General features: G+C 45.0%; 1 protein-coding gene across 6 annotated transcripts in view; it reads right to left on the bottom strand.

Moving 5' to 3' along the window:
• GOT1L1 (glutamic-oxaloacetic transaminase 1 like 1) overlaps nt 1-7555 on the bottom strand; it is a 32905-nt gene extending 25350 nt beyond the window's left edge. For 3 of the 6 annotated variants that reach the window (XM_042934883.1, XM_042934887.1, XM_042934888.1), the window contains exons 1-8: nt 7329-7555; nt 6369-6550; nt 5501-5612; nt 5144-5253; nt 4832-4924; nt 4588-4738; nt 3914-4079; nt 3268-3410 (exon numbers count right to left, since the gene is read on the bottom strand). In XM_042934883.1, coding sequence (XP_042790817.1) covers nt 3268-3410; nt 3914-4079; nt 4588-4738; nt 4832-4924; nt 5144-5253; nt 5501-5612; nt 6369-6550; nt 7329-7443 — 1072 coding nt within the window. In that variant the 5' untranslated portion in view covers nt 7444-7555. Of the gene's footprint in view, nt 1-2598; nt 2811-3267; nt 3411-3913; nt 4080-4587; nt 4739-4831; nt 4925-5143; nt 5254-5500; nt 5613-6368; nt 6551-7328 lie in introns of those variants that run through there. The other 3 variants (XM_042934885.1, XM_042934886.1, XM_042934884.1) reach the window with 3 other exon arrangements.
• Nucleotides 7556-22685: the final 15130 nt, after the last annotated feature.

Below are 22685 nucleotides of genomic sequence, written 5' to 3'. Positions count from 1 at the left end.
GGAGTATTACTCGGCAATCAAAAAGAATGAAATCTTGCCATTTGCAACTACGTGAATGGAACTGGAGGGTATTATGCTAAGCGAAATTAGTCATTCAGAGAAAAACAAATATCATATGACTTCACCCATATGAGGACTTTAAGAGACAAAACAGATGAACATAAAGGAAGGGAAACAAAAATAATATAAAAACAGGGAGGGGGACAAAACATAAGAGACTCTTAAATATGGAGAACAAACAGAGGGTTATGTGAGGGTTTGTGAGAGGGGGGATGGGCTAAATGGGTAAGGGGCACTAAGGAATCTACTCCTGAAATCATTGTGGCACTATATGCTAACTAATTTGGATGTAAATTAAAAAAAAATAAAATTAAAAAATAAATAAAAATTTTAAAAAGGGGTGCCTGGGTGGCTTAGTCGGTTAAGTGGCTGACTTTGGCTCAGGTCATGATCTCGCAGTTCGCGAGTTCAAGCCCCTCATCAGGCACTGTGCTGACAGCTCAGAGACTGGAGGCTGTTTCAGATCTTGTGTCTCCCTCTCTCTCTGTCCCTCCCCTGCTCACACTCTGTCTCTCTGCCTCTCAAAAAAAATGAATAAATGTTAAAAATTTTTTTTTAATAAATAAAAATAAAAATAAAAAAATAAAATAAAATTTTGAGGAAAAAATAAATAAAAATTTAAAATTAAAAAAAAAAAGAGTAATGATCAGGCATCTGATGCTAAATAAGAGGTGATCAAGACAGAAACTAGTTTCAAGGAAGGCTTAAATGAACATTCAGTAAGAAATTTTTAAATGGGGTCCTGAAGTCAACTAGAAACAAAGTGTGGGAGGACAACTATTCCTCCCTCAAATGCTGCCAGAATCCTGGGCTGGGGGCATTAGAACCCCTTGTATCTCATGTAAGCCACTAGTAGAAAAGGTCACAGGCAGTGGTTTTGCTCTGCTAGTTCAATGCTTTCTAGCCTATATAATCTAAAAGTCACTAGTATTATTTTCTTAGGCTCAGAATGTTGGGGAGAACCTGGTTGAATAAATTCTATCCTCATGCTAAAACACCTTTGAGAATGGTTAAAACATGCCACCCATATGCACCGAGGGTTCGTTCCTCTAGAGTTCTTCTGACATTGAGGCTAGAAGCCCTTAGAAGCTAAGGACCAAAGGAATCTTGAGAAGAACCTGCAGGGATGCCTGGGTGAGTCAGTTGATTAAGCGACCAATTTTTTTTTTAATAACTTGTTTTATTTTATTTTTTTAATTTATATCCAAATTAGTTAGCACATAGTGCAAAAATGATTTCAGGAGTAGATTCCTTAGTGCCCCTTACCCATTTAGCCCATCCCCCCTCTCACAAACCCTCATGTAACCCTCTGTCTGTTCTCCATATTTAAGTCTCTTATGTTTTGTCCCCTCTCTGTTTTTATATTATTTTTGTTTCCCTTCCCTTATGTTCATCTGTTTTGTCTCTTAAAGTCCTCATATGAGTGAAGTCATATGATATTTGTCTTCTCTGACTAATTTCGCTTAGCATAATACCCTCCAGTTCCATCCACGTAGTTGCAAATGGCAAGATTTCATTCTTTTTGATTGCCAAGTAATACTCCATTGTGTGTGTGTGTGTGTGTGTGTGTGTGTGTGTGTGTGTGTGTGTATACCACATCTTCTTTATCCATTCATCCATCGATGGACATTTGGGCTCCTTCCATACTTTGGCTATTGTTGATGGTGCTGCTATAAACATTGGGGTGCATGTGTCCCTTCTAAACAGCACACCTGTATCCCATGGATAAATGCTTAGTAGTGCAGTTGCTGGGTCATAGGGTAGTTCTATTTTTATTTTTTTGAGGAACCTCCATACTGTTTTCCAGAGTGGCTGCACCAGCTTGCATTACCAAAGCGACCAATTCTTGATTTCAGCTCAGGTCATGATCCCAGGGTCAAGGGATTTAACCCAACAATGGGCTCCACACTGAGCTTGGAAACTGCTTAAAATTCTCACTCTCCCTTTGCTTGTGCTCTCTCTCTCTCAAAAAAAAAAAAAAAAAAAAAGGCACCTGTGTTGTTCTGGAGAAAAAGGACTGGATTGTACCTGGTTTTTTTTGCCTTCTCTTTATTTTCCCTTTGTTGCCCAGATACTATTATCTGAATGTTCATGACACCTTAAAATTCACACGTTGAAACCTAATCTTCAATGTGGTGGTGTTTGGATGTCGTTGGATCATAGAGGCAGAGCCCTCATAAATGGGATTAGTGTCCTTATAAAAGAAGCCCTAGGGAGATCCCCTGCTTCTTCCACAATGTGATATTACAGCTAGAAGATGCTGTTTATGAACCAGGAGGTGGGCCTTCCCCAGACACCAAATTTGTTCGTATTTTGGTATAACAACCCAAACAAAGACACCACCAAATCAGGGCCTTAATATAGTATGCGTTCAATAAACATGAGATGGTCAATGAAGATAGACATTCCCTTTCTCTCTGGGCCTTTTTTCCTTGCTGATTCCAGACCAATGCTTCATAAATAGACAGAAAGAGAGAGTGCTTTGCAGAGAAATGAATTGCAGCAATGAATAATCAGCACAGAATTTTTGCAAAGACTAAAGCTTTTTATTCTGACCAGAAGACATTGACTGTCTGAAGACATTACTGTGAGCCCTTGATGGAAAGGACAGCCTCATTGATGCTCTGAGTGATGTAATCTATATTGCAGGCATTGATGCAGGTGAAGTTGATCTGACTATCCTTGGGGATGTAGATATGCTTTTCCTTGACCAGGTACTCCACCTGTTCAGCTGGTGATAATCACAGGGTCTGAGATACAAAGGTGGCCACCTCTAACTCTCCTCTAGCCCAGGGTGGATTACAGAGAATAGGGAGTGTCAGCATTTCTGGGGATCCAGAAGGGTCTTTAAATTTTTTTTTTTTAACGTTTATTTATTTTTGAGACAGAGAGACAGAGCATGAATGGGGGAGGGTCAGAGAGAGAGGGAGACACAGAATCCGAAACAGGCTCTAGGCTCTGAGCAGTCAGCACAGAGCCTGACGCGGGGCTTGAACTCACGAACCGTGAGATCATGACCTGAGCTGAAGTCGGACGCCTAACCGACTGAGCCACCCAGGCGCCCCCAGAAGGGTCTTTAAAGCAGCTCTACTTCCCTCAGGAAAGAATCAGACTCTGAGGTGAAGCTAGGGACAGGTCAGTGAAGTTTAATGCTCAATTATAAGCCCAAGGCCAGAAAGGGTGAGCTACCCCCTCTTAGATACTTACAGTTGAGTCCAAGGTAGCTATGGGGCCCACTCTGGTCCGTGATGTGATCCCAGGAACCAGGGGTTCCCAGGAGCCGGAGCTTCTCCTTCACCTTTTCCTTGGTCAGCATGATGTCCTCTACAAGTCCTTTCAGGCTGTGCTTCCTGCGAAAGGAAAGACAGCAAGGAATTAAAGTATGAGGTTCCACCCTCCCCCTGCTCTCAACCTCTTCATTGCCATTCCATTCTTCTTCCCTTCATAAGCCCCAACCAGGGTGCCTGAGGGCACACTAGGAGAGCCAGGGATCTGGAATGATTATAAATAGGAGGAGAGTTTCAGCCCATATAAATTAAAGCAAGCCAAGCAGGCTTGTAGGCAGATTTTGCCAGAGTAGCAAACCCTTGATGCTGCCTAACCTCCTCCTGCAATCTGAAAGAGTTCAAATAATTCACTGGACTGTGTCCAAAAAGAATGTCCTCTTACCCCCTCCCCCAAGGTAAGGCAACTTTTGGCATGGCCCCTATAATTAGTACACAGTGGGTACTCAGCAAATGTTGATGAATGAATGGAGTCAAAGAGGCAAGGAAGAATCCTGTGAATTGGCAGGTCTACAGGTATGTCTAGAGGCTCTGCCATCCCCCTTCCTGCCCCCACCCTCTGCCCTTACCATTCTCCCTGAAGAGCAGGGTTACAGAGGATGGAGGTGATAATGCGAGCACCCCTACTGGGAGAGTTTAGCCACAGGGCCCGGGTGAGTGTCATCAGCTGGGAGAGGACACATAGCAGGAGCTGGTTGTTGAGTGCCACCACGACCAGGATCCCCACTCCTTCATCTGCAGCATTGAAACAGATAGCCCCTCAGTCTCCTCCTCCATTACCAGAGCCTTCCTTTATGACCCTACCTCCAACCTTGTAGAAGAGAGGGTTGGACTACAAGGCCCTCCTCCTTGTAGCCTAGCCAAGCAGCTATCCAGGCCCCAGGAAGTTGCCAGAGGCTCTTCTTCCAGAAAAAGTAGCCATAAGTAAGTGTCTCAAAGATGGGAGGCACTTGAAGGATCACTAAGTCCTACCCCTTCATCTTATAGCTGAGGAAACAGAGGCCCAAAGGGGCAAAATGATTTCACTGGAGTCAGTTTTAGTGGCTAGTTTTAGTAGCTGAATGGAGACAATATCACAGAACCTGACTTGTAGCTCGGTGTTCTTCCCATCTGCCTCCATGGTGCTCTCCCTGGAGGTCTTGGCTCTCTCCAGAGGGTAGAGATGTCAAATACATTGTTAGTGCCATGGCTGTGGCACCATTTCAGCACTAGGCCTTCTCTTGCCCTTCTCCCCATACCGTACCATAGATGCCAAAAGTCTTGGACAGAGACTGGCTGCAGAAGAACTCAAAGCCTTGAGACACAAAGTATTGTAAGAAATTAGTATCTTCTTCCAGGTCCCCGGTGGATAAGCCTTGATAGGGAATGTCAAAAAATGGGAATATCTGCTTTCTCTGTAGGAGAAAGGAGAACAGGAAAAGGACGAGATTGGTGGAGGAGATGGTGGATGGTGGGAGGGAGGAAAGTCAGGTGGATACTGGCCTCACCTTCATGCTGGCCATCAACCTTGCCCACTGACTTTGTGTCAACTTGCAGTCACCAGTGTTCCCGATCACAAAGATACAGCCATGTGGGGCCTGCTGCAGGTAGACATTGTCTCATCAGGCATTTCCCCTACCAAGTGGGAGTGGTACCAGGGCCCATGAAGGAGAAGGGATCCTCCATGTTGGTTCCTACTAAAGGGCTAGGCAAATCCAAGCCTAGAAAAGGTCTTTCATGATGACAGGGGTGGAGGGGAGGAAAGGAAAATAAAATTGTAATCAGGTGTGGGGAGAAGATTCTGAGCAGGGCCCCTCTACCTCCACCACATTGAGAAGCACGTTGGGGTCCATGCGCAGCTTCTTGGGGTCCCAGAAGGAGTATTCGGAAACTTTAAAGCCCATGTCTTGGAAGACGAGTCCATGTGGCTCTGTGGGAACACAGCCCCCCTCCAGTTGGTACAGAAAAAATGGCGGCAGACATGCCAGAGAATGGGCCTCAAGGTCAATGGCTGAAGGTGGGACAATAACAGGAAAAGGACAAACATACTTGGCTCATCCACACCATTTTGTTCATGACAGAGAGTGAGAAGGACAACAGTGAAGATTGCAAATGGGGCAGGAATCAGGAACAGGGGAGAAGAATCTTCTGTCACCCTCACTTTGCATAATACTCACCTTTTCTAGAAGAAATAATGTAAACTACTTGAGAATCTTGACGCCAAATTTTGAGGAATTGGGCCCCAAGTTGGAAGGCACCATTGTCACCAACAGTGTGCACACCCCCTACCTGCCAGCAGAAAATAAACCGAAATAACTCTTGAGGGGAGCCTGAGTGGCTTAGTCGGTTTAGTGTCTGACTCTTGATGTTGATTCAGGTCATGATCTTACAGTTTGTGGGTTTGAGCCCTGAGCTGGACTCCATGCTGAAAGCATGGAGCCTGCTTGGGATTCTCTCTCTCCCTCTCTCTCTACTCCTCCCCTCATTCTCTCTCTCTCTCTCAAAATAAATACACTTTAAACAAAAGAATGAACTCTTTAAAAAAGAGTAATAGTGATACTAGTGCTGCCTCAAATCCAGACTATTTCTTTTTTTTAGTGTTTATTTATTTATTTTGAGAGAGAGAGGGAGCATGTGAGTGTGCAGGGGAGGGGCAGACAGATAGGGAGAGAGAGAATCCCAAGCAGGCTCCACAGTCAGCTCAGAGCTCCACATGGGGCTCTATCCCATGAACCGTGAGATCATGACCAGAGCCAAAATCAAGAGTCAGACGTTTAGCCGACTGAGCCACCCAAGCACCCCCTGACTATTCCTTTCTCAAAAGAGCTTGTACATCAGCAGTGTGGGCTGGTGCAAAGAGCAGTGGCTTCAGGTTCTGATCCTGGCTCTGCCCTTCACAGACTAAGTCTCTGGACTCTGAGTCTCAGGGGTGTCCTCTGTCAATGCCAGGGAGCCCTCCAAGGCCCCTTCCGGGTTTAAGACTGTGCAACCCCAGAGCCCCACTCCCTGTATCTGGGTGAATAAACAAAGGGCCCTTCATCTCACCCTGTTCTCCACAATGACTTGGTTGTGCCTTCCAAAGAGGAGTTTCAAGGAGGCCTGGATGAATGATTTCATGCCCATCACTGGCATGTACTCGTAGTTCAAAGAGGGATCCTGTGCAATCTGCAGTCGGGTCTTGCGCACCACGGAAGAAACCCAGGGCTGGCCTTTGTTACTCATACAGACTGTGAGGGAAAACCACAGAGGGAGCTCTGGATGCCCTGCCTCGGGGCCTCCAGGTCTGGGCTCTGCAGATAGCCCACAAACAATTCATCTGTCTTGGCTTTCTTGGGGCTTTGGAAAGTTGCCTAGGAAAAGACAACTTTTTTCTTCCCTCCCCTTTATAAAAACAACATGCTGTCAGTGAATGTGTATAATTTTTGTCTTTTTAAAGACAAGTGAACCCTATGCCATTTTTTTTAAACCTATGTCACTTTCTTTAAAGTTTTTTTTTTTGTTGTTGTTGTTGTTGTTGTTGTTGTTGTTGTTGTTTTGAGAGACACAGAGAGAAGGAGGGGCAGAGAGGGAATCCCAAGCATGCTCCACACTGTCAGGGCTCGAACTCACAAACTGTGAGATCATGACTTGAGCTGAAATCAAGAGCCGGAGGCTTAACTGACTAAGCCACCCAGGTGCCCCTAAATCTATGCCATTTTAAAGGGCAAAAATGATACACCACACATGCCGTATATATACAAGGCTGAACAAAGGTAACCCTGACTTTCACAGTGGCAAGGGCTGGCTGCATTTCACAAGAGTCCATTTTGGGAGCCATTCTTAGTTCAGGAACAGAAAAGGGGAGAGGATCAGGGAAAAAGTATAGTGCCCAAGCAGACCCTGAAGCATAGAGCCAGGGTAGAGGACATAGGTCTTACCCCATCCCTGGAAGCCCTAGTGAAAGGCAGAGGGCACAGAATGATCCAGGACATTTTCTGCTTTTTTCCAAAACCATGAGACATCTACCTTTATAGGCCAGGAACATCTTGTTAGCATAATCGTCTTGCTTGTAGGTCTTTAATAAGCTGCCCTCTAGCTTCTGGGCTAGGGGCACATCCAAGAACACTGAAAGGGTGGGCATCACTGAGATACAAGTATGGCCAAGCCTGTGCTGTCCTCTGCTCCTGCCCCAAAGCCTTCCCCCAAGCCTGGCCCAACCAGGGCTGCCTCTTTCCAGAACTGCAGCAGGTCCAATGCAGAGGCTCCAGATTGCTGGTTACCAGAGCAACAGAACCCTACAAGTCCTGGTCTCTGAGGGGGTGATTCCAGAAGGCTATGGGAATATGCCATGGCAGTTGAGGACGATCCCCTGAGAGAGTGGGCAGAGAGCAGGCGGTGGGAGGACCTGGAATTCCTAGGCACCTCTCTCTACCTCACTGCTTTCTCTTCCCCCAGTTGCCCAATCCAAAATAACAAGGCAGCCCCTTGGAAGAAAGGGCAAGGCAACAAGGCCTCTGAGCCTGGGGAGAGCTTCTCCTGCAGAAGTGAGAACCTCAGACCCAGCCATGACGCAAGTTGAGGGATACATTTCAAAAGTTTCTGCTTTCATTTTGCTAAGGGCCCCAGATTTTAAAAAGAATGGAAAGAGAGCACTGTTTTCTTCCATAGTTATTTTAAATAAGACTACTGTGTTTAGAAACAGTATAATACGGGGTACCTGTGTGGCTCAGTTGGTTAAGCATCCAACTCTCGATCTTGGCTCAGGCCATGATCACAGTTTGTGATTTCAAGCCCCCCATCAGGCTTGGTGCTGACAGTGCAGAGCCTGCTTGGGATTCTCTCTCTACAACTCCCTCGAGCACATGCTTACTTGCGCTCTCACTCTCTCTCAAAATCAATACATAAACTTCATTTTAAAATTTTAATTTAATTTAAAAAAAAGAAACAGTATCATAGGCAGCTCAGTAAGCCAATCCTATTTTCTCTCAGTTCTAGAGCCAAGACTTCTACATGTGTTAACTGGTTCAGCGGTAGACCAAGCAGCAAGTGTAGATGGCAGATATCAAGGGCAGAAAGAGCCAGTCTCTGTAGGATCAGTCTTGCATTTTGCTTTCTTCTTTTATTTATTTTATCTTATCTTATTTCATTTTTTGGTTTATTTATTTTGAGAGAGAGAGCAAGCAAGAGAGGGGCAGAGAGAGAGGGAGGGCTCGAACGGTGAGATTATGACCCAAGCCGAAACTAAGAGTCAGACACTTAACCAACTGAGACACCCACGCGTCCCTCTTCTTTTATTTTTCAAAAATAACTTTGCAAGCCTGGAGACTGCTTCGGATTCTGTGTCTCCCTCTCTCTCTGCCCTTCCCCTGCTTGCATTCTCTCTCTCTCTCTCTCTCTCTCTCTCTCTCTCTCTCAAAAATAAACATTAAAAAAAATTTTTTTAAAGGGATGCATGGGTGGCTCAGTCAGTTAAGTATCCGACTTCGGGTCAGATCATGATCTCACAGTTTGTGGGTTCAAGCCCCACATCCGGCTCTGTGCTGACAGCTCAGAGCCTAGAGCCTGCTTCAAATTCTGCCTTGTGACAAATGATTATGAAAATTATCCCTATTATGATAGAAAACCTTAAAACCCCAAAAAACTTTAATGAAGAGCACGGATTTCCTACAGTCAATTTATAACCACTATTAACATTTTGGTGCATCCCCTTCTGGTTTCTTTTCTATGATGTTTATGTCTTAAGGTAATTGATATCAAAATTTACATGTAATTTACATGAATTCCCACTTCACATTTCAGTTGTGAGAATTTTAACATGTGTGCCAATCAGAACTGTTTATGTTGCAAGTAATTAAAAAAAAAAAAAAAAAGCCCAGCCCAAAATAGCTTGAGCAGAGAGATCATTTATTGGCTCTAAAACTGATCAGCTCAGGATACCTCTGTTTTCAGTTGCTGTTCGGTCCAGAGTGTCAACGTGCCATCAGGGTTCCGGCTTCATTCTCTGTGATTTCCTTGGCTCTGCTCTTCTAGATGCATCTTCAGCTTTGTTCGCCAGCTGACTCTGGGTGTGGGAGCAAAAGCAAATGTAGTACAGGTACAGAACTGATGAGGGAGCATAAGGCGAGCTGAAGGCAAAGCACAAGCTAGCACACACATCCCCCCCTCCCCAGGTGGGATATATGTGATAGTCCTCAGGCACTCCTGGATGCCTAAGAAAAGAAAAGGACGATCTTATCAATAGCCTAATCTCCAGAAACTTATAGACTCAGTTTATTGGAGCCTCAACATCACCCTCTTCTTCATAGTGATGTGGAGAACAAAGGCAGAAGGAAATGGCAGATAAAACTAAATTTCCGTATAACCTGCAACCCATTGGCAAATATTTGAGGCAGGCAGAATAAAACATTTCTCCAGGAACTCCCTACTCACTTAATGTAAATGCTTTGCTACAGGGAAAAACAATCTTAGCTTGACAATAGTTAGGCCTCCAGTATCCTGAGTCTTCTTTAGCATATGAAAAATCTTTGGAAACTTCCCCTTGACTTGACCTCCCCCAACTCCCAGGTATATAACCAGTCTCTCTTCAAGGTCCTGGGGCAGCTCTTTCTGTCTCCAGGTCCTGTCCCTGTGCTTCAGTAAAGTCACCTTTTTGCACCAAAGACGTCTTCAAGGATTCTTTTTTGGCTGTTGGCTCTGAACCCCATGAACCCCACCATCACCCCACAACCTCATCATATGATTCCCAACGTGTGGTTATGAGTCTTTTCATCTGGACTCTGAGCTTTGGTGCATACTTGGTGAGTACTTTTTCTTTTCCTTTACTCCATCTCAGGGGCTTTTTGAGAAATATAGTCTTATTGGTACACTTTCATGTCAATTGCTCAGGCTACAATCCTTTAGCCCGTGGCTACTCTATGGGGAGGAGAAAGCCTGCCTTTTGGCTGGAAGTTAATACCCTAGTTGAAATGGTAATACTGATGAAGGAGAATGAGGCAGGCTGAGGACAAGGTAGCACCCACCATCTGCCCCTCCCAACACCCACCACCACCAGGTGGAATATGTATGATATTCCTCAGACACTCCTGGCTACCCAAGAACAAAGGAAAGGGGTTTAAGTGTTTGCCATGGTAATGTGGGAAACTAAGGTAAATGAAAAATTAAATTCCCTTACTGCCTACTGCTGATTGCCAAGTCCTTGAACTGGCAGAGTGACCTCCCTCTAGGAGCTCAGCTGCCTCGATGATGACATTTTGCTAAGGGCAAAAGAGAACCTTAGCTTAACATTAATCCAACCTCGAGGATCCTGTAAGTCTACTTCCTTTATCTCAACTCCCCCAAGATATATGCTGGCAATCATGCTCCAAGCTTATGGCCCGCCAATATACATCTGAAGGGTCTCATGACTGAGATTTTATTAAGCAGTGATAAATGTGTTTCTCTAGCAACAACTAGCCCCTCAATGTCCTGGAGACCTTGCTTCCAAAATTCCTTAGAGACTTACTCTCTCCCTGACCCCCTCCCAACCTGAGGATATATAATGGGTTACCTGTCAGGACCCCAGTGCAGCTCTTCCTGCCCATGAGTCCTGTCCCCATGCTTTAATAAAATCAACCTTTTGCACCAAAGACATCTTCAAGAATTCTTTCTTGGCCATTGGCTATGGACCCCATGAACCACCCCCCCATCACTTCAAAACTTCATCATTTGGTGCCCAACGTGAGACTATGAGTCTTTTCATCTGGACTCTAAGCCTTCGTACAAATTTGGTGAGTGTACCTTTCTCTTTTCCTCTTTTACTCTCATTTCAGGGTTGTTTTTGTTGTTGTTGTTTTTGAGAAGTATGGTCTTATTGGAACACTTTCAGGTCGATTGCTCAGGCTGCAATCCTCTTGCCTGTGGCTACTCTATGGAGAGGAGAAAGTCTGCCTTTTGGCTGGAAATTAGTACCCTGGCCACACTGGTAATAAGATTCAGAAACTTGATGCCCTGTCTTTATTCCTGTCCTTATACAAGTTGTCTGTCTTGGGCATGGGACAGCCACCTAAGTGACTAGCATGGCTGCCAATCTTAAGACTCCCGTGTGAGCTTTCCTCCTGTTTGGTCTAACGTGATCCTCTCCACATCTCTGGTCTAGCTGCTTCTGACCATGGGAACTCCACTGGGAGCCAGCTGAAACCAGTACCCAACTGAATTAAAACCCAGCTGGGGACTACTTCCTAAGAAGCCAGCTGTAAGGACTACATGTGTTGAAATGTCACTTAGATCATGATGGATTTCTAACTACTGTTTTCCATCCTTGTCCTCAACTACAGAATTGGGTAATTTTGTAAAACTTTTCCAGTGTTTTCTGTGGGTTAAAAATGGTGGATTCTGGGGTACCTGGGTGGCTCAGTTGATTAAGCATCCAACTTTGGCTCAGGTCATGATCTCGAGGTCTGTGGTTTCAAGCCCTGCATCAGGCTCTGTGCTGACAGCTCAGAGCCTGGAGCTTGCTTTGGATTCTCTGTCTCCCCCTCTCTTCACCTCCCCCGCTCGCACCCTGTCTCTGTCTCTGTCTCAAAAATAAGCATTAAAAATTTAAAAAAAAAAATACCAGCGGGTTCTTCATGGCCTTCTCAGCACAGCAATATGCCATTCATATGCCAGCACCCATTTGTAGTCTAATGTTAATGCTAATCCTTTGCTAGAGGGAAAAACAACCTTAGCTTGACAATAGCTAGGCCTCCAGTATCCTGTGAGTCTTCTTTAGCATATGAAAATCCCTTTGGAAACTTCTCCTTGATTCTGCCTCCCCCCAACTCTAGAATGCAATGGGGAAGTGAGGGGAAAGCCAGCCTCTCTTCTACAGCGGCCCTTAGTGGTCAGTTGGTGATCACAGTGATTTTGTTCCAGGGACACCTTGGGTTGATTTGACACCTCAGGAACCTCTGACCTATCCCGTGTGCGGGACACCACCGGCAAGTCGGAGGGAATTTTTCTGGTAATGGACCTTCTCTTTCTAGGAGGAGCATGGGAGATTCTCTTTAGTCCCCAGGGGCTCTCCCTTGGGATGCCTCTTTAACCCACTGGAAAGCATTGGAATTGCAAAACTTGGGAAAGTACTGATCTTCTTTAACACTGCATGGTCTTCATTGGATCCAGCAGTTAGATCTCTCCTGCAGGAAACAAGGCAAATGAACAGAGATACCCTATCTAGGTCCAGCCCTTCATGGCTCTAAATCAGGACCTAGACTTAAGGGCCTCTTGCAGAATGTGTTTGCCTGAATATGTTTAACTAGTAAACTCCCTCCTGACATATTGGATGTCTAAACAGGCCTCCACCTGATAGAACTCAATCCCTGGAGGAAGCAGAGGCCATCCCTGATGAAGGGGATGCTGACTCTCTCTCTCTGTTCCTCTTCCTAATAGAGGGGGGCTTCTCCCTATTCATATCCCAGGTAATGGCTCTAATTGGAGCCAACTGTGGTTAGTATCCCTGGACTTTAAGGAATATTCTCAAGCAGAGCAGCGGCTGAAACTCCCTTTGTTTCAGGGAAATTCCCTGTCTTCTCTGGCCTGACATGGGCTGCATATTTCCACTTTGGAGGAAAACAAACATGGTGCCTGTTCCTCTGTCCACACCGACCACATGTAGAACCAGGAACCCTTTCCCTACCTGCTGGCAGCATCTTGCCTCTTCTGCCTCCTCCTGTTTCTGCACCACCTAGAGTGCGGCCTGCCTAACTGATTCTATACCATCCTCGGTACCTGCAGCACCATTGGCTCCTCCTCCCACCCTCAGTGTCAAGGAACAAAGAGCACCCACTTGGACCACCCACTTTAGCTTTCCCCACTAGTGTTCCAGGTAAAAATTGACAATGGGGAACAAATTGTCTTACGTGGACACAGGTGGAACATATTTGATGTTTAAGCTACTTTAAGTTTGCTGGTTTGAGATAGACCTGTCTATCAGCATTAAATATGAAAGTTTTATTCTACTAAGGTTTATTAAAAGTCAAATAAGCTTCTGTTATCTCTATTGCAATTTGTTAGCAAAAACATGACTTAAAATGATGGTTAATTCTGTCTCAAAGTTTTCATGGGTAATTGTTAAGATAGCTTTCAAAATCTTTGGTAACCTGAAACTTTACAGTTTTTTTAAATATTTTTTAAGTGTTTATTTATTTTTGAGAGAGAGAGACAGAGTATGAACAGGGGAGGGTCAGAGAGAGGGAGACACAGAATCCAAAGCAGGCTCCAGGCTCTAAGCTGTCAGCACAGAGCCCGATGCGGGGCTCAAACCCACAGACTGTGAGATCATGACCTGAGCCGAAGTCGGACGCCCAACCAACTGAGCCACCCAGGTGCCCCGAAACTTTACAGTTTTGCTTCAGGTAAATACACACCCCACTTCAGGTAAAACACCAGCCCTGGGTGAGCCCCGCTTCTCTCTCTTTCTCTCTCTCTCCCTCTCTCTGCCCCCCATGTAATTCTCTCTCTCAAAAAAAAATATATATACATATAAAAGAAAGAAAGAAAGAAAGAAAGATGAAAGAAAGAAAGAAAGATTGATTTAAAAAAACAATTCTTAAAGGAAGGTTCGAAGAGAAGCGCACCCTTATTAGCTGATCCAAAGAGCCAATTCCATTGCTAGAAATGTGGATCAAAAAAATGTTTGCACCTAATGTCTATGTCCACATAAACATGGTATGAGGTCTGGACCAGTGATCACTGTGTGTGGCTGTCCTTTCACTTTTCTAGATGGACTTTATAGCACTATCCTGCCCAGCATCAAACATTGAATGTACTGGGAATGGTTGAGTTCATTTTTAGTCCATAAGCTACGGTATTATGGGTAACCACTTTCAGATGAAGAAAATGCATCTCACTCAGAGATCTAACTCCGAGCTGGTTGTTGAATGTGAGTATGGGTTGTTCTCTTTGGGGAGGAGACAGTGAGTTTTTATTTGCATGTGGAAAAATTTATTGTTAGTTTTAACCATTATTAAAATTACATGTTTGGGGAAAACAAGTATGGGCTGATGAAGTGGAAGGTGGAAGGTGGTGATTTTTTGCTGAGTCCACCCAGAAGCCCTTTTCCTGCTCTTTCTGGTAGCAGGCCCCACCCCACTCCCCAGCTTTGGTTCCTGAATCCTGAGTCACAGTGCTTGCTCAGACAAAAGGCATGTGGCTCAAGCCTGCCCTGCTGGAGTCTTGTTGGAGCTGGAAGAGAAGAGCTTTTCATTACTCTCTAGTCATAGAGCTATAAGGAAATGATCCTGAAGCTTTCAGAAACTACTGCCCTGTCATATAGGAAACCCCCCAAAATGATGTCAACTGCTTGTGAAGAGAAGTTGGAAGAAAGAACATTTGTTAGATGACTCAAGTCTCTGATTCTTGTATCAGTTTAGATTTGTGGTTGCAAGCAACAGAAATGGACTCTAGCTGATTTAAGTCTCAGAGGGATTTACTGGAAACATATGGTAGCTGACAGAATTGATAGGGAAGTTGGTGATTTGGAAGCAGGAGCATGGCCACCGTCAAACCACAAAAGGAAGCAGGTGGGGGATTCTACTGCTGAACAGCAGATGATGCTGTGATTTGCCCCACCCTCATAGTCCTCTGCTTGGCCTCGGGAAGGCTGGCTGCCACTACAGGTCCCAGATATGGGACTTTGTTGCCACAGATTCTGAGTGGGTCAGGACACTTGGGATACTTCCTTCCCAACCTGGAGGCCCTGAAGGGCCATGGACCAGGAAGTCCATACCTGATTGGCTGACCCCATTCACGTGTTCCTCAGCCTCCCCTCCCCCTCCTCCCCCCACCCCCCTCCCCCCTAGCTAAGGGGGTGGAGCAGTTAGCCTGGTCCTTATGGCTTCAAATGTGGGAGGCCAGCTCTGCCTTCCTTGGAGACTTAGAAAATGGAGAGTTTGCCAAGAAGTACACAGTCTGGGCAGCAAAAAATGACAAATTTTCACAATTATATCACCTTTTTCCCTCTCAACTCCAATACTCCAACTTCCTCCCAGTAGTCTCAACTATTTCACAGAGTCTCAACTTATTTCACAGAGACAGAAAAGCTCTGGAAAGAGAGTTTCACATACTCCCATTACAGCTGCCAATCTATTTGCCTAAGTACCCACCTACTCCATCTTTTAGTGCAGTGCTAGGGCCCACCTCTTCTGTGTCCCATCCTGGTCCACCCTTCGCCTTTGTGCCCCAGGTCCTGGCTACACTTTCCTGCAGCTGTCCTTCCTCTCCTCTATAACCAGCCCCCTCCACTAGAACATTCTCTTGAACATACAAACAGGCATCAAAACTCCCACCTTAAAAATCAGACAGCACTCCGTTGAACTCCCCTTCCTTCTCCAGCTGTTACCCCATGTGTCAGAGCTCATCTAAAGCAGAACTACGGTGAGTGGTGTGGGTATTGTAGGAATTAGAGCTCACACAATTGGAAGAGGACCCAGGGAAAGAAAGGGCCATGGAAGGGAGTTGGAGAATTAAAGAAAAATCAGTAATCAGGCTGTCTGACGCACCTGCAGGTGGGCAAATCAGAGTGTAGAGGGAAATCCAGAAGCCAGGCACCTCCAGCTATAGAATTGGGACTAAGAAGGGAAAATGCGTGGAGAGGTCTAGGGGAACATACGGCTTCTGTGCAGCTCCCTACATCTCTGAGTCTGCAGCCAACAGTTGTCAGAGTCAACAGGCTGGAAGCAGAGCTGGACATGGCATGGAGGAGAGTCTGAAGGCAAACCAGGACCCACCAGCACCTCTGCTTTCTGCAGCTCACTCTGAAGCCCTTCAGGTATTAATGGGTGCTACTTCACTTCTGCCTCTCATATCTTGGCAAATTTTTCCTCTTTGGACAACTCTACCCCCAGAATCTAATATGAATTCTGGGAAACAGAATGCCACTTGCTTTTGCCTCTCCTTTAACCCTCCTGCTGCAGCTTCTCAGTTGGCGTTGCTGGTTCCTTCAATTTCTTTTTTTTTTTTAAGTCTGTTTCTTTTTTTTAAATTTTTTTTAACGTTTATTTATTTTTTGAGACAGAGAGAGACAGAGCATGAACGGGGAGGGTCAGAGAGAGGGAGACACAGAATCTGAAACAGGATCCAGGCTCTGAGCTGTCAGCACAGAGCCCAACGCGGGGCTCGAACTCATGGACCGAGAGATCATGACCTGAGCCAAATTTGGCCGCTTAACCGACTGAATCACACAGGCACCCCTGGTTCCTTCTATTTCTGACCTCTATATGTTAGAATGCTCCAGGGCTCGGTCCTCCGAGTTCCTTTTTTTTTTTTTTTTTTTAATGCCTGGAGTTGTTTTTATTTTTTTTCCAGCTTTACCAAGATGTAACTGACATATGACATCAGGTAAGTTTAAAGTGTCCCCTGTGTTGATTTGATGCACTCTGAATTCTTCTCTTCTCTGTCTACAGTCACCATGCAGATAAGCTTATCCACTCCTGTGAGCTTAAATACCCAGCTGTCAAATTTATATATCTAGTTACTTTTCTCCTAACCTACAGAGTTGGAAATCCAAATGCCTATTGATATTCCAATAATTAATAGACTTTTCAAATTTACTGTGTCCAAAAACTTACACATAGCTTCATATCGCACCTCCCTCGCCCCCCACTGTGGTACGTGGCAAGTCATTGTGCCAGGTGGTCAAGCCAAAAATCTTGGTCTCATCCCTGACTTCTCTTTTTCTCTTATACCCTACATTCAAGCCCTTGGCAAATTGTGTGAGTTTTATTTTGTAATATACCTAAAACCTGTTCACTCAATAAAAATTCATGGCTGAGATGCAGGAGTTGATGAACACAGTGAACAATCTGTGTTTAAATGGATGACAGAGTGTACAGTCTGTGTGAAGATACAAAGACAAAGAAGAACATGAGTTCTTTAGTAAATGTAAGTGTGGTTGGAATAAAAGTGTATGGGGGAGGAGAGTGGTGAGAAATCAGATTACGAAGATAGGCACTATCCATCTAATGCCACATCTCTCTGTTGAGGGTTCTGAAACTTACCCCCAAATGCTTCAGAAAGTCATTGAATGGGGGCACCCGGGTAGCTCAGTCAGTTGAGCGTCCAACTCTTGATTTGGGCTCAGGTCATGGTCTCACAGTTTGAGATCGAGCCCCATGTCAGGCTCTGCACTGACAGTGTGGAGACTGCTTGGGATTCTCTCTCTCCCCCTCTCTCCCTTCCCCTTTCCCAGTTGCGTGTGCAAGCTCTCTCTCTCTCAAAATAAATAAAGAAACACTTTTTAAAAGCCATTGAATGGGATGGAACTGGAGAGTGTTATGCTAAGAGAGATAAGTCATACAGAGAAAGACAGATACCATATGTGGATCTTGAGAAACTTAACAGAAGACCATGGGGGAGGGGAAGGGGAAAAAAGTTAGAGAGGGAGGGAGGTAAACCATAAGAGACTCTTAAAAACTGAGAATAAACTGAGGGTTGATGGGGGGTGGGAGAGAGGAGAAAGTGGGTGATGGGCATTGAGGAGGGCACCTGTTGGGATGAGCACTGGGTGTTGTATGGAAACCAATTTGACAATAAATTTCATATTAAAAAATAAAAAATAAAAAAATGAAAGCCATTGAATGATTTTAAGAACGGAATGACATTGTCAGATTTATATTTTATAAAAATCTCTCTTGGGGCTTGTGGAGGATGAATTGGAGGGTATCCAGAACTCAGCAGGCCAAGTGGAGACTATTTTAGTTAATTTGGTTAAGAAGTGATGAGGGCCTCAGCTATGGCATTCGCTAATGGGTAGACTTGTCAGATGTCCTACACAAAAATACCAGGCACCAAACCAAGCAAGAGGGAGATGTTGGTGAGCAGGGGCAGTTCTGAAAAATACTTGCTTAACATAAAAAATATCTTATGTGTCACTAATAATTTCCACTTATTTTGGTACAACTTCTCTACCTCCTTACTGCTTTTTAATTTTTTTTAATGTTTATTTATTTTTGAGACAGAGACAGAGACAGAGCATGAGTGGGGTGGGGGCAGAGAGAAAGGGAGACACAGAATCTGATGCAGGCTCCAGGCTCTGAGCTGTCAGCTCAGAGCCCTACGTGGGGCTTGAACTCATGAATGGTGAGATCATGACCTGAGTCAAGGTCAGACTCTTAACCGACTGAGCCACCCAGGCACCCCTCTGCCTCCTTATTGTTTTTTAAAGAAACATATTTTTCATTACAACTTGCAAGAAATGTTAAAGGACAGCAAAGGCAAAGTTTACATTTTTTTCATTCCGTGAAGTCAGAAGTCCAATACCAGACCACCCAGGTCAATCACAGCTCGCCAGCAACCCTACCAAGGTACCTACCAACCAGACCAAGGGGACGTGGGTAGGGATAAAAACAGTTTGCTCTTAAGACCAGTTCTACCCTCAGAAAATGGGAGGAAGCCATCACTCAGCTAGGCTCTGGAACTTGAGGTTGCTGGAGCAGTAAAGTTCGCCATCAGCCCCATATGTTTCTCCTTCCCCAAAAATGGTAGGAATTTCTCCATTGGAACAGCAGCTGCCTATGCTTCCCTTAGTTCCCCAGTCTCTCTCCCTGTGGTCCTGGGAGAATGTTCCAACATCAGTAGGCTTAGACTTGGGCCCAGGGGGAAGCCTGGGAGAAAGGGCTCACTCACATGATCCAGTGACTAGAGAGAAACCAGAGACACTGTGGGTGGCTCTGAGCTGATGCAAAGCTCTCCTGTCCCCATTTCTCTCTTCCCTGGGAAGAAGTGACCCATCCCTTGTCCCTTCTGGGAATACTAACAGCGGAAGCAACAATAGTTCATCTTGTGTTTTGTTAAAGAGATTTTGGGAACTGTGTTTGCTGTGTGTTCGTGGTATAAAGGGGTCTCCTCACTAGCATCTCAGAAATAAAACCTGTACTTAAATGGCTTTTGGACCTTTAGCTCCTAATTTTCTTAAAAAGTGTGTGGGGGCCAAGGAATCAGAGACTGACTGGTCATTCTCTCAGGTCTTCGTGAAAAACAAAGACTGAAAGACCCTATTCCTCGGACACCCAAGCAAGAGTCTCCGATGGTCCTTTGGAAGAATAGTAAACCATGGCAGATCATGGGATCTTCCTGAGCTTGTGGTCCATTGTCTTTGGTTTCTGATGGGAAACCTTTAAAAACACCACCAGAGAGGGGCACCTGGGTGGCTGTCAGTGGAACATACGACTCTTGATCTCAGGGCTGTGAGTTTGAGCCCCATGTTGGGTGTAGAGACAGCTTAAGAAACATAAACTTAAAAACAAAACAAAACAAACAAACAAAAATAACAAAAACAGAAAACCACCACCAGAGAAGTACAGTTAAAAAGAGCAGCCTTGGGCAGAATTGTGCAGTGAATCTACATTTGTTTTCTGTTGTTATGTAGCAAATGACTACAAACATCACAGCTTAGAACAACACACATTTATTAACTCACAATTTCCATGTGTCAGGAGTCTGGCCATGAGGGAGCTGGGTCTTCTGCTCAGGGTCTCACCGGGCTGCAGTGACAATGTCAGCCAGGGCTACAGTCTCATCTGGGGCTCAGGGTCCTCTTCCAACTCACATGATTGTTGGCAGGATCCACTTCCTCGCAGTTGTGGAACTCATAGTGGCTAGCATCCTTGAGGCCTGCAAGAGTATCTTTCTGACTTCTTCCAGCTCTGACCCCTGACTTTCTTTTAAAGGTCTCTCACCTGGTTAGGTCAGGCCCACCCAGGATAATCTACCTTTTTATTAACGTAAATCAATTGAGTAGAGATCTTAATCTCATCTTTGAAATTCTTTCACCTCTGCTACATAATATAACATAATCACAGGAGTGATATCCCATCACCATTGCCATATTCTATTCATTAGAAGCAAATTACAGGGGTGCCTGTGTGACTCGATTGGTTAAGTGTCCAACTTCAGCTCACGTCATGATCTTGTGGTTCATGAGTTTGAGCCCCACGCCGGGCTCTGTGATGACAACTCAGAGCTTGGAACCTGCTTCCAATTCTGTGTCTTCCCCTCTCTCTGCCCTTCCCTGCTCATGCTGTCTCTCTCTGTCTCAGAAATAAACACTTTTAATTTTTTTTTTAAAAAGAAGCAAATTACAGGTCCCACCCACATTCAAGGGGAGGGAATAATACAAGGACATGGGTCCTTGGGGTTTCTCAGAATTGTGCCTACCACAGAGTCCAAGAGCTTCTGGAGAGAACAGCCCTTTCCTGAAGGGTAAATGGGTGGATTATAATCTTTGAGACCGGAACTCTGAGTTAAAAGATTTATGTGTCTCTCACTGTAGTGGGCTGAATAGTAGTCCCCAAATATATGTCAACTTGGAATCTCTGAATATGACCTTATTTGGATTAAGCGTCTTTACAGATATAATTAAGGTAAGGATCTTAACATGAGATCATCCTGGATTAGGATAGGCTCCAAATCCAATGACATGTGTTCCTATAGGAGACAGAAAAGAGACCCTTACAGACACAGGGAGAAAGTGAGAACAGAGGTAGAGATCGGAGTGATTTTTGTCTACAAACCAAGGAATGCTGAAAATTGCCAGGGCCACCAGAAGCTGGGAAAGAGGCATGGGATGGATTCCTCCTCAGAACCACCAGAAGGAGCCAGTCCTATTGACACCTTACTTTCAGACTTCTGACCTCCAGAATTATGAGAGAATAAATTTCTGTTGTTTTAAGCCATCGAGGTCATCAAGGTCAAATTGTTGCAGCAGACTTGGAAAACTAATACACTCACTGATCATTGTCCCCATGCGAATCAACGTCAAAAAATGGACTTGATGGTCTCAGGTGCAACACGAACTCAGACTCGATAGAGATGCCAGTTCCCAGAGATCAGAGGTGCCCTAAGAGGTAGCAAAGCAGGGCAGCTCTACAACCCAAGCTACATTCATCACGGAATGTCAGCAGATGCCCATTCATTTCTACCCTCTTTTGTTATCCCTTCATTGATGAATTTGTTTGATTCAGCTACTGTTTAAAATGTGGGGAGGCTAGGGGCGCCTGGGTGGCTTGGTTGGTTAAGCGTCCGACTTCGGCTCAGGTCATGATCTCGTGGTCCATGAGTTCGAGCCCCGCGTCGGGCTCTGTGCTGACTGCTCAGAGCCTGGAGCCTGTTTCAGATTCTGAGTCTCCCTCTCTGCCCCTCCCCTGTTCACGCTCTGTCTCTCTCTGTCTCAAAAATAAATGTTAAAAAAAAATGTGGGGAGGCTAAAATAACTGTGGCTTAAACAAGATCGGAGTTTATTTCTCCTTCACTTAAGGGTCTTAAACATAGGCAGTCCATGGTGGAAATGGTGACTCCACATTATTGAACACCCACGTTCTTCTGCCATTTGCAACACATAGTTGCCATCTCATGACCTAAGGTGGCTGCTTTAGTTCCTACCGTCACACCTGCATTCCAGCCAGTGGAAAAGGTAGAAGTTGGATGTGAAGGATATGTCCTTTTCCTTTAATGGCAGACCTGGAAGCTGCACACCTAAACCGTCACATAGTCAGACCTAGCTACTAGCTGCAAGCGAGGCTCCAGGGTATCTTCAGCAAGACCCGGTACCCAGCTAAGGGTTCTACCACTTAAGCTAAGACTCCAGTTTCTTCCTAAAACCTAAGGAATAAAGGAAACCGGAGAGGGGAGAGCAACTTCTGTCCACAGGAGACAACACAAGGTCTGACTTGTTCAGTGGCCTCCCAAATCTGGGGCCAGTGGAGAAGGGAGGAAAGTCCCCAAAATGGAAATCCATAAGTAGATCAAACGCTTACCACCCTTCAAACTGATAACAGCATGAAGAAGAACCTTGAAAATGTGGGTTTAAAACAGCAGGGATAATGGGGCTCCTGGGTAGCTCAGTCAGTTAAGCGTCCGACTCTTGATTTCAGCTCAGGTCATGATCTCAGGGCTTATCTGTGCTGACAGTGCAGAACCTGCTTGGGCTTCTCTCTCTCTCTCTCTCTCTGCCCCTCCCTCACTCTCTCTTTTTCTCTCCCTGTCTCTCAAAGTAAACAAACTAAAAAAACAGTAAGAATGGGGTGCCTGGGTGGCTCAGTAAGTTAAGTGTCTGACTTCGGCTATGGTCCCACATCGGGCTCTGTGCTGACGGTGTGGAGCCTCCTTGGGATTCTTTCTCTTCTTTTCTCTCTGCCCCTCCCCTGTGTGTTCTTTCTGTCTAAAAAATAAATAAATATACTTTAAAAAATGAAAAAAAAAAAACAGCAGGAATAAGATGAGTACAAAAAAGCTAGGAGTATAGTATTCCTCCTTCCCATACCCTCTGTTGTGGGTTGAACTGTGTCCCCCTTAAAGAATCGCTGAAGTCCTATCCCCCAGAACCTGTGAGTGTGACCCTATTTAGAAATAGGGTCTTTGCAGATGTAA

This window comes from Panthera leo, chromosome B1 (genome assembly GCF_018350215.1).
Source record: "Panthera leo isolate Ple1 chromosome B1, P.leo_Ple1_pat1.1, whole genome shotgun sequence".
NCBI lineage: Eukaryota > Metazoa > Chordata > Mammalia > Carnivora > Felidae > Panthera > Panthera leo.
The sequence above is the reverse complement of the archived record's forward strand: the minus strand, read 5'-3'. Positions and strand labels throughout refer to the sequence as shown.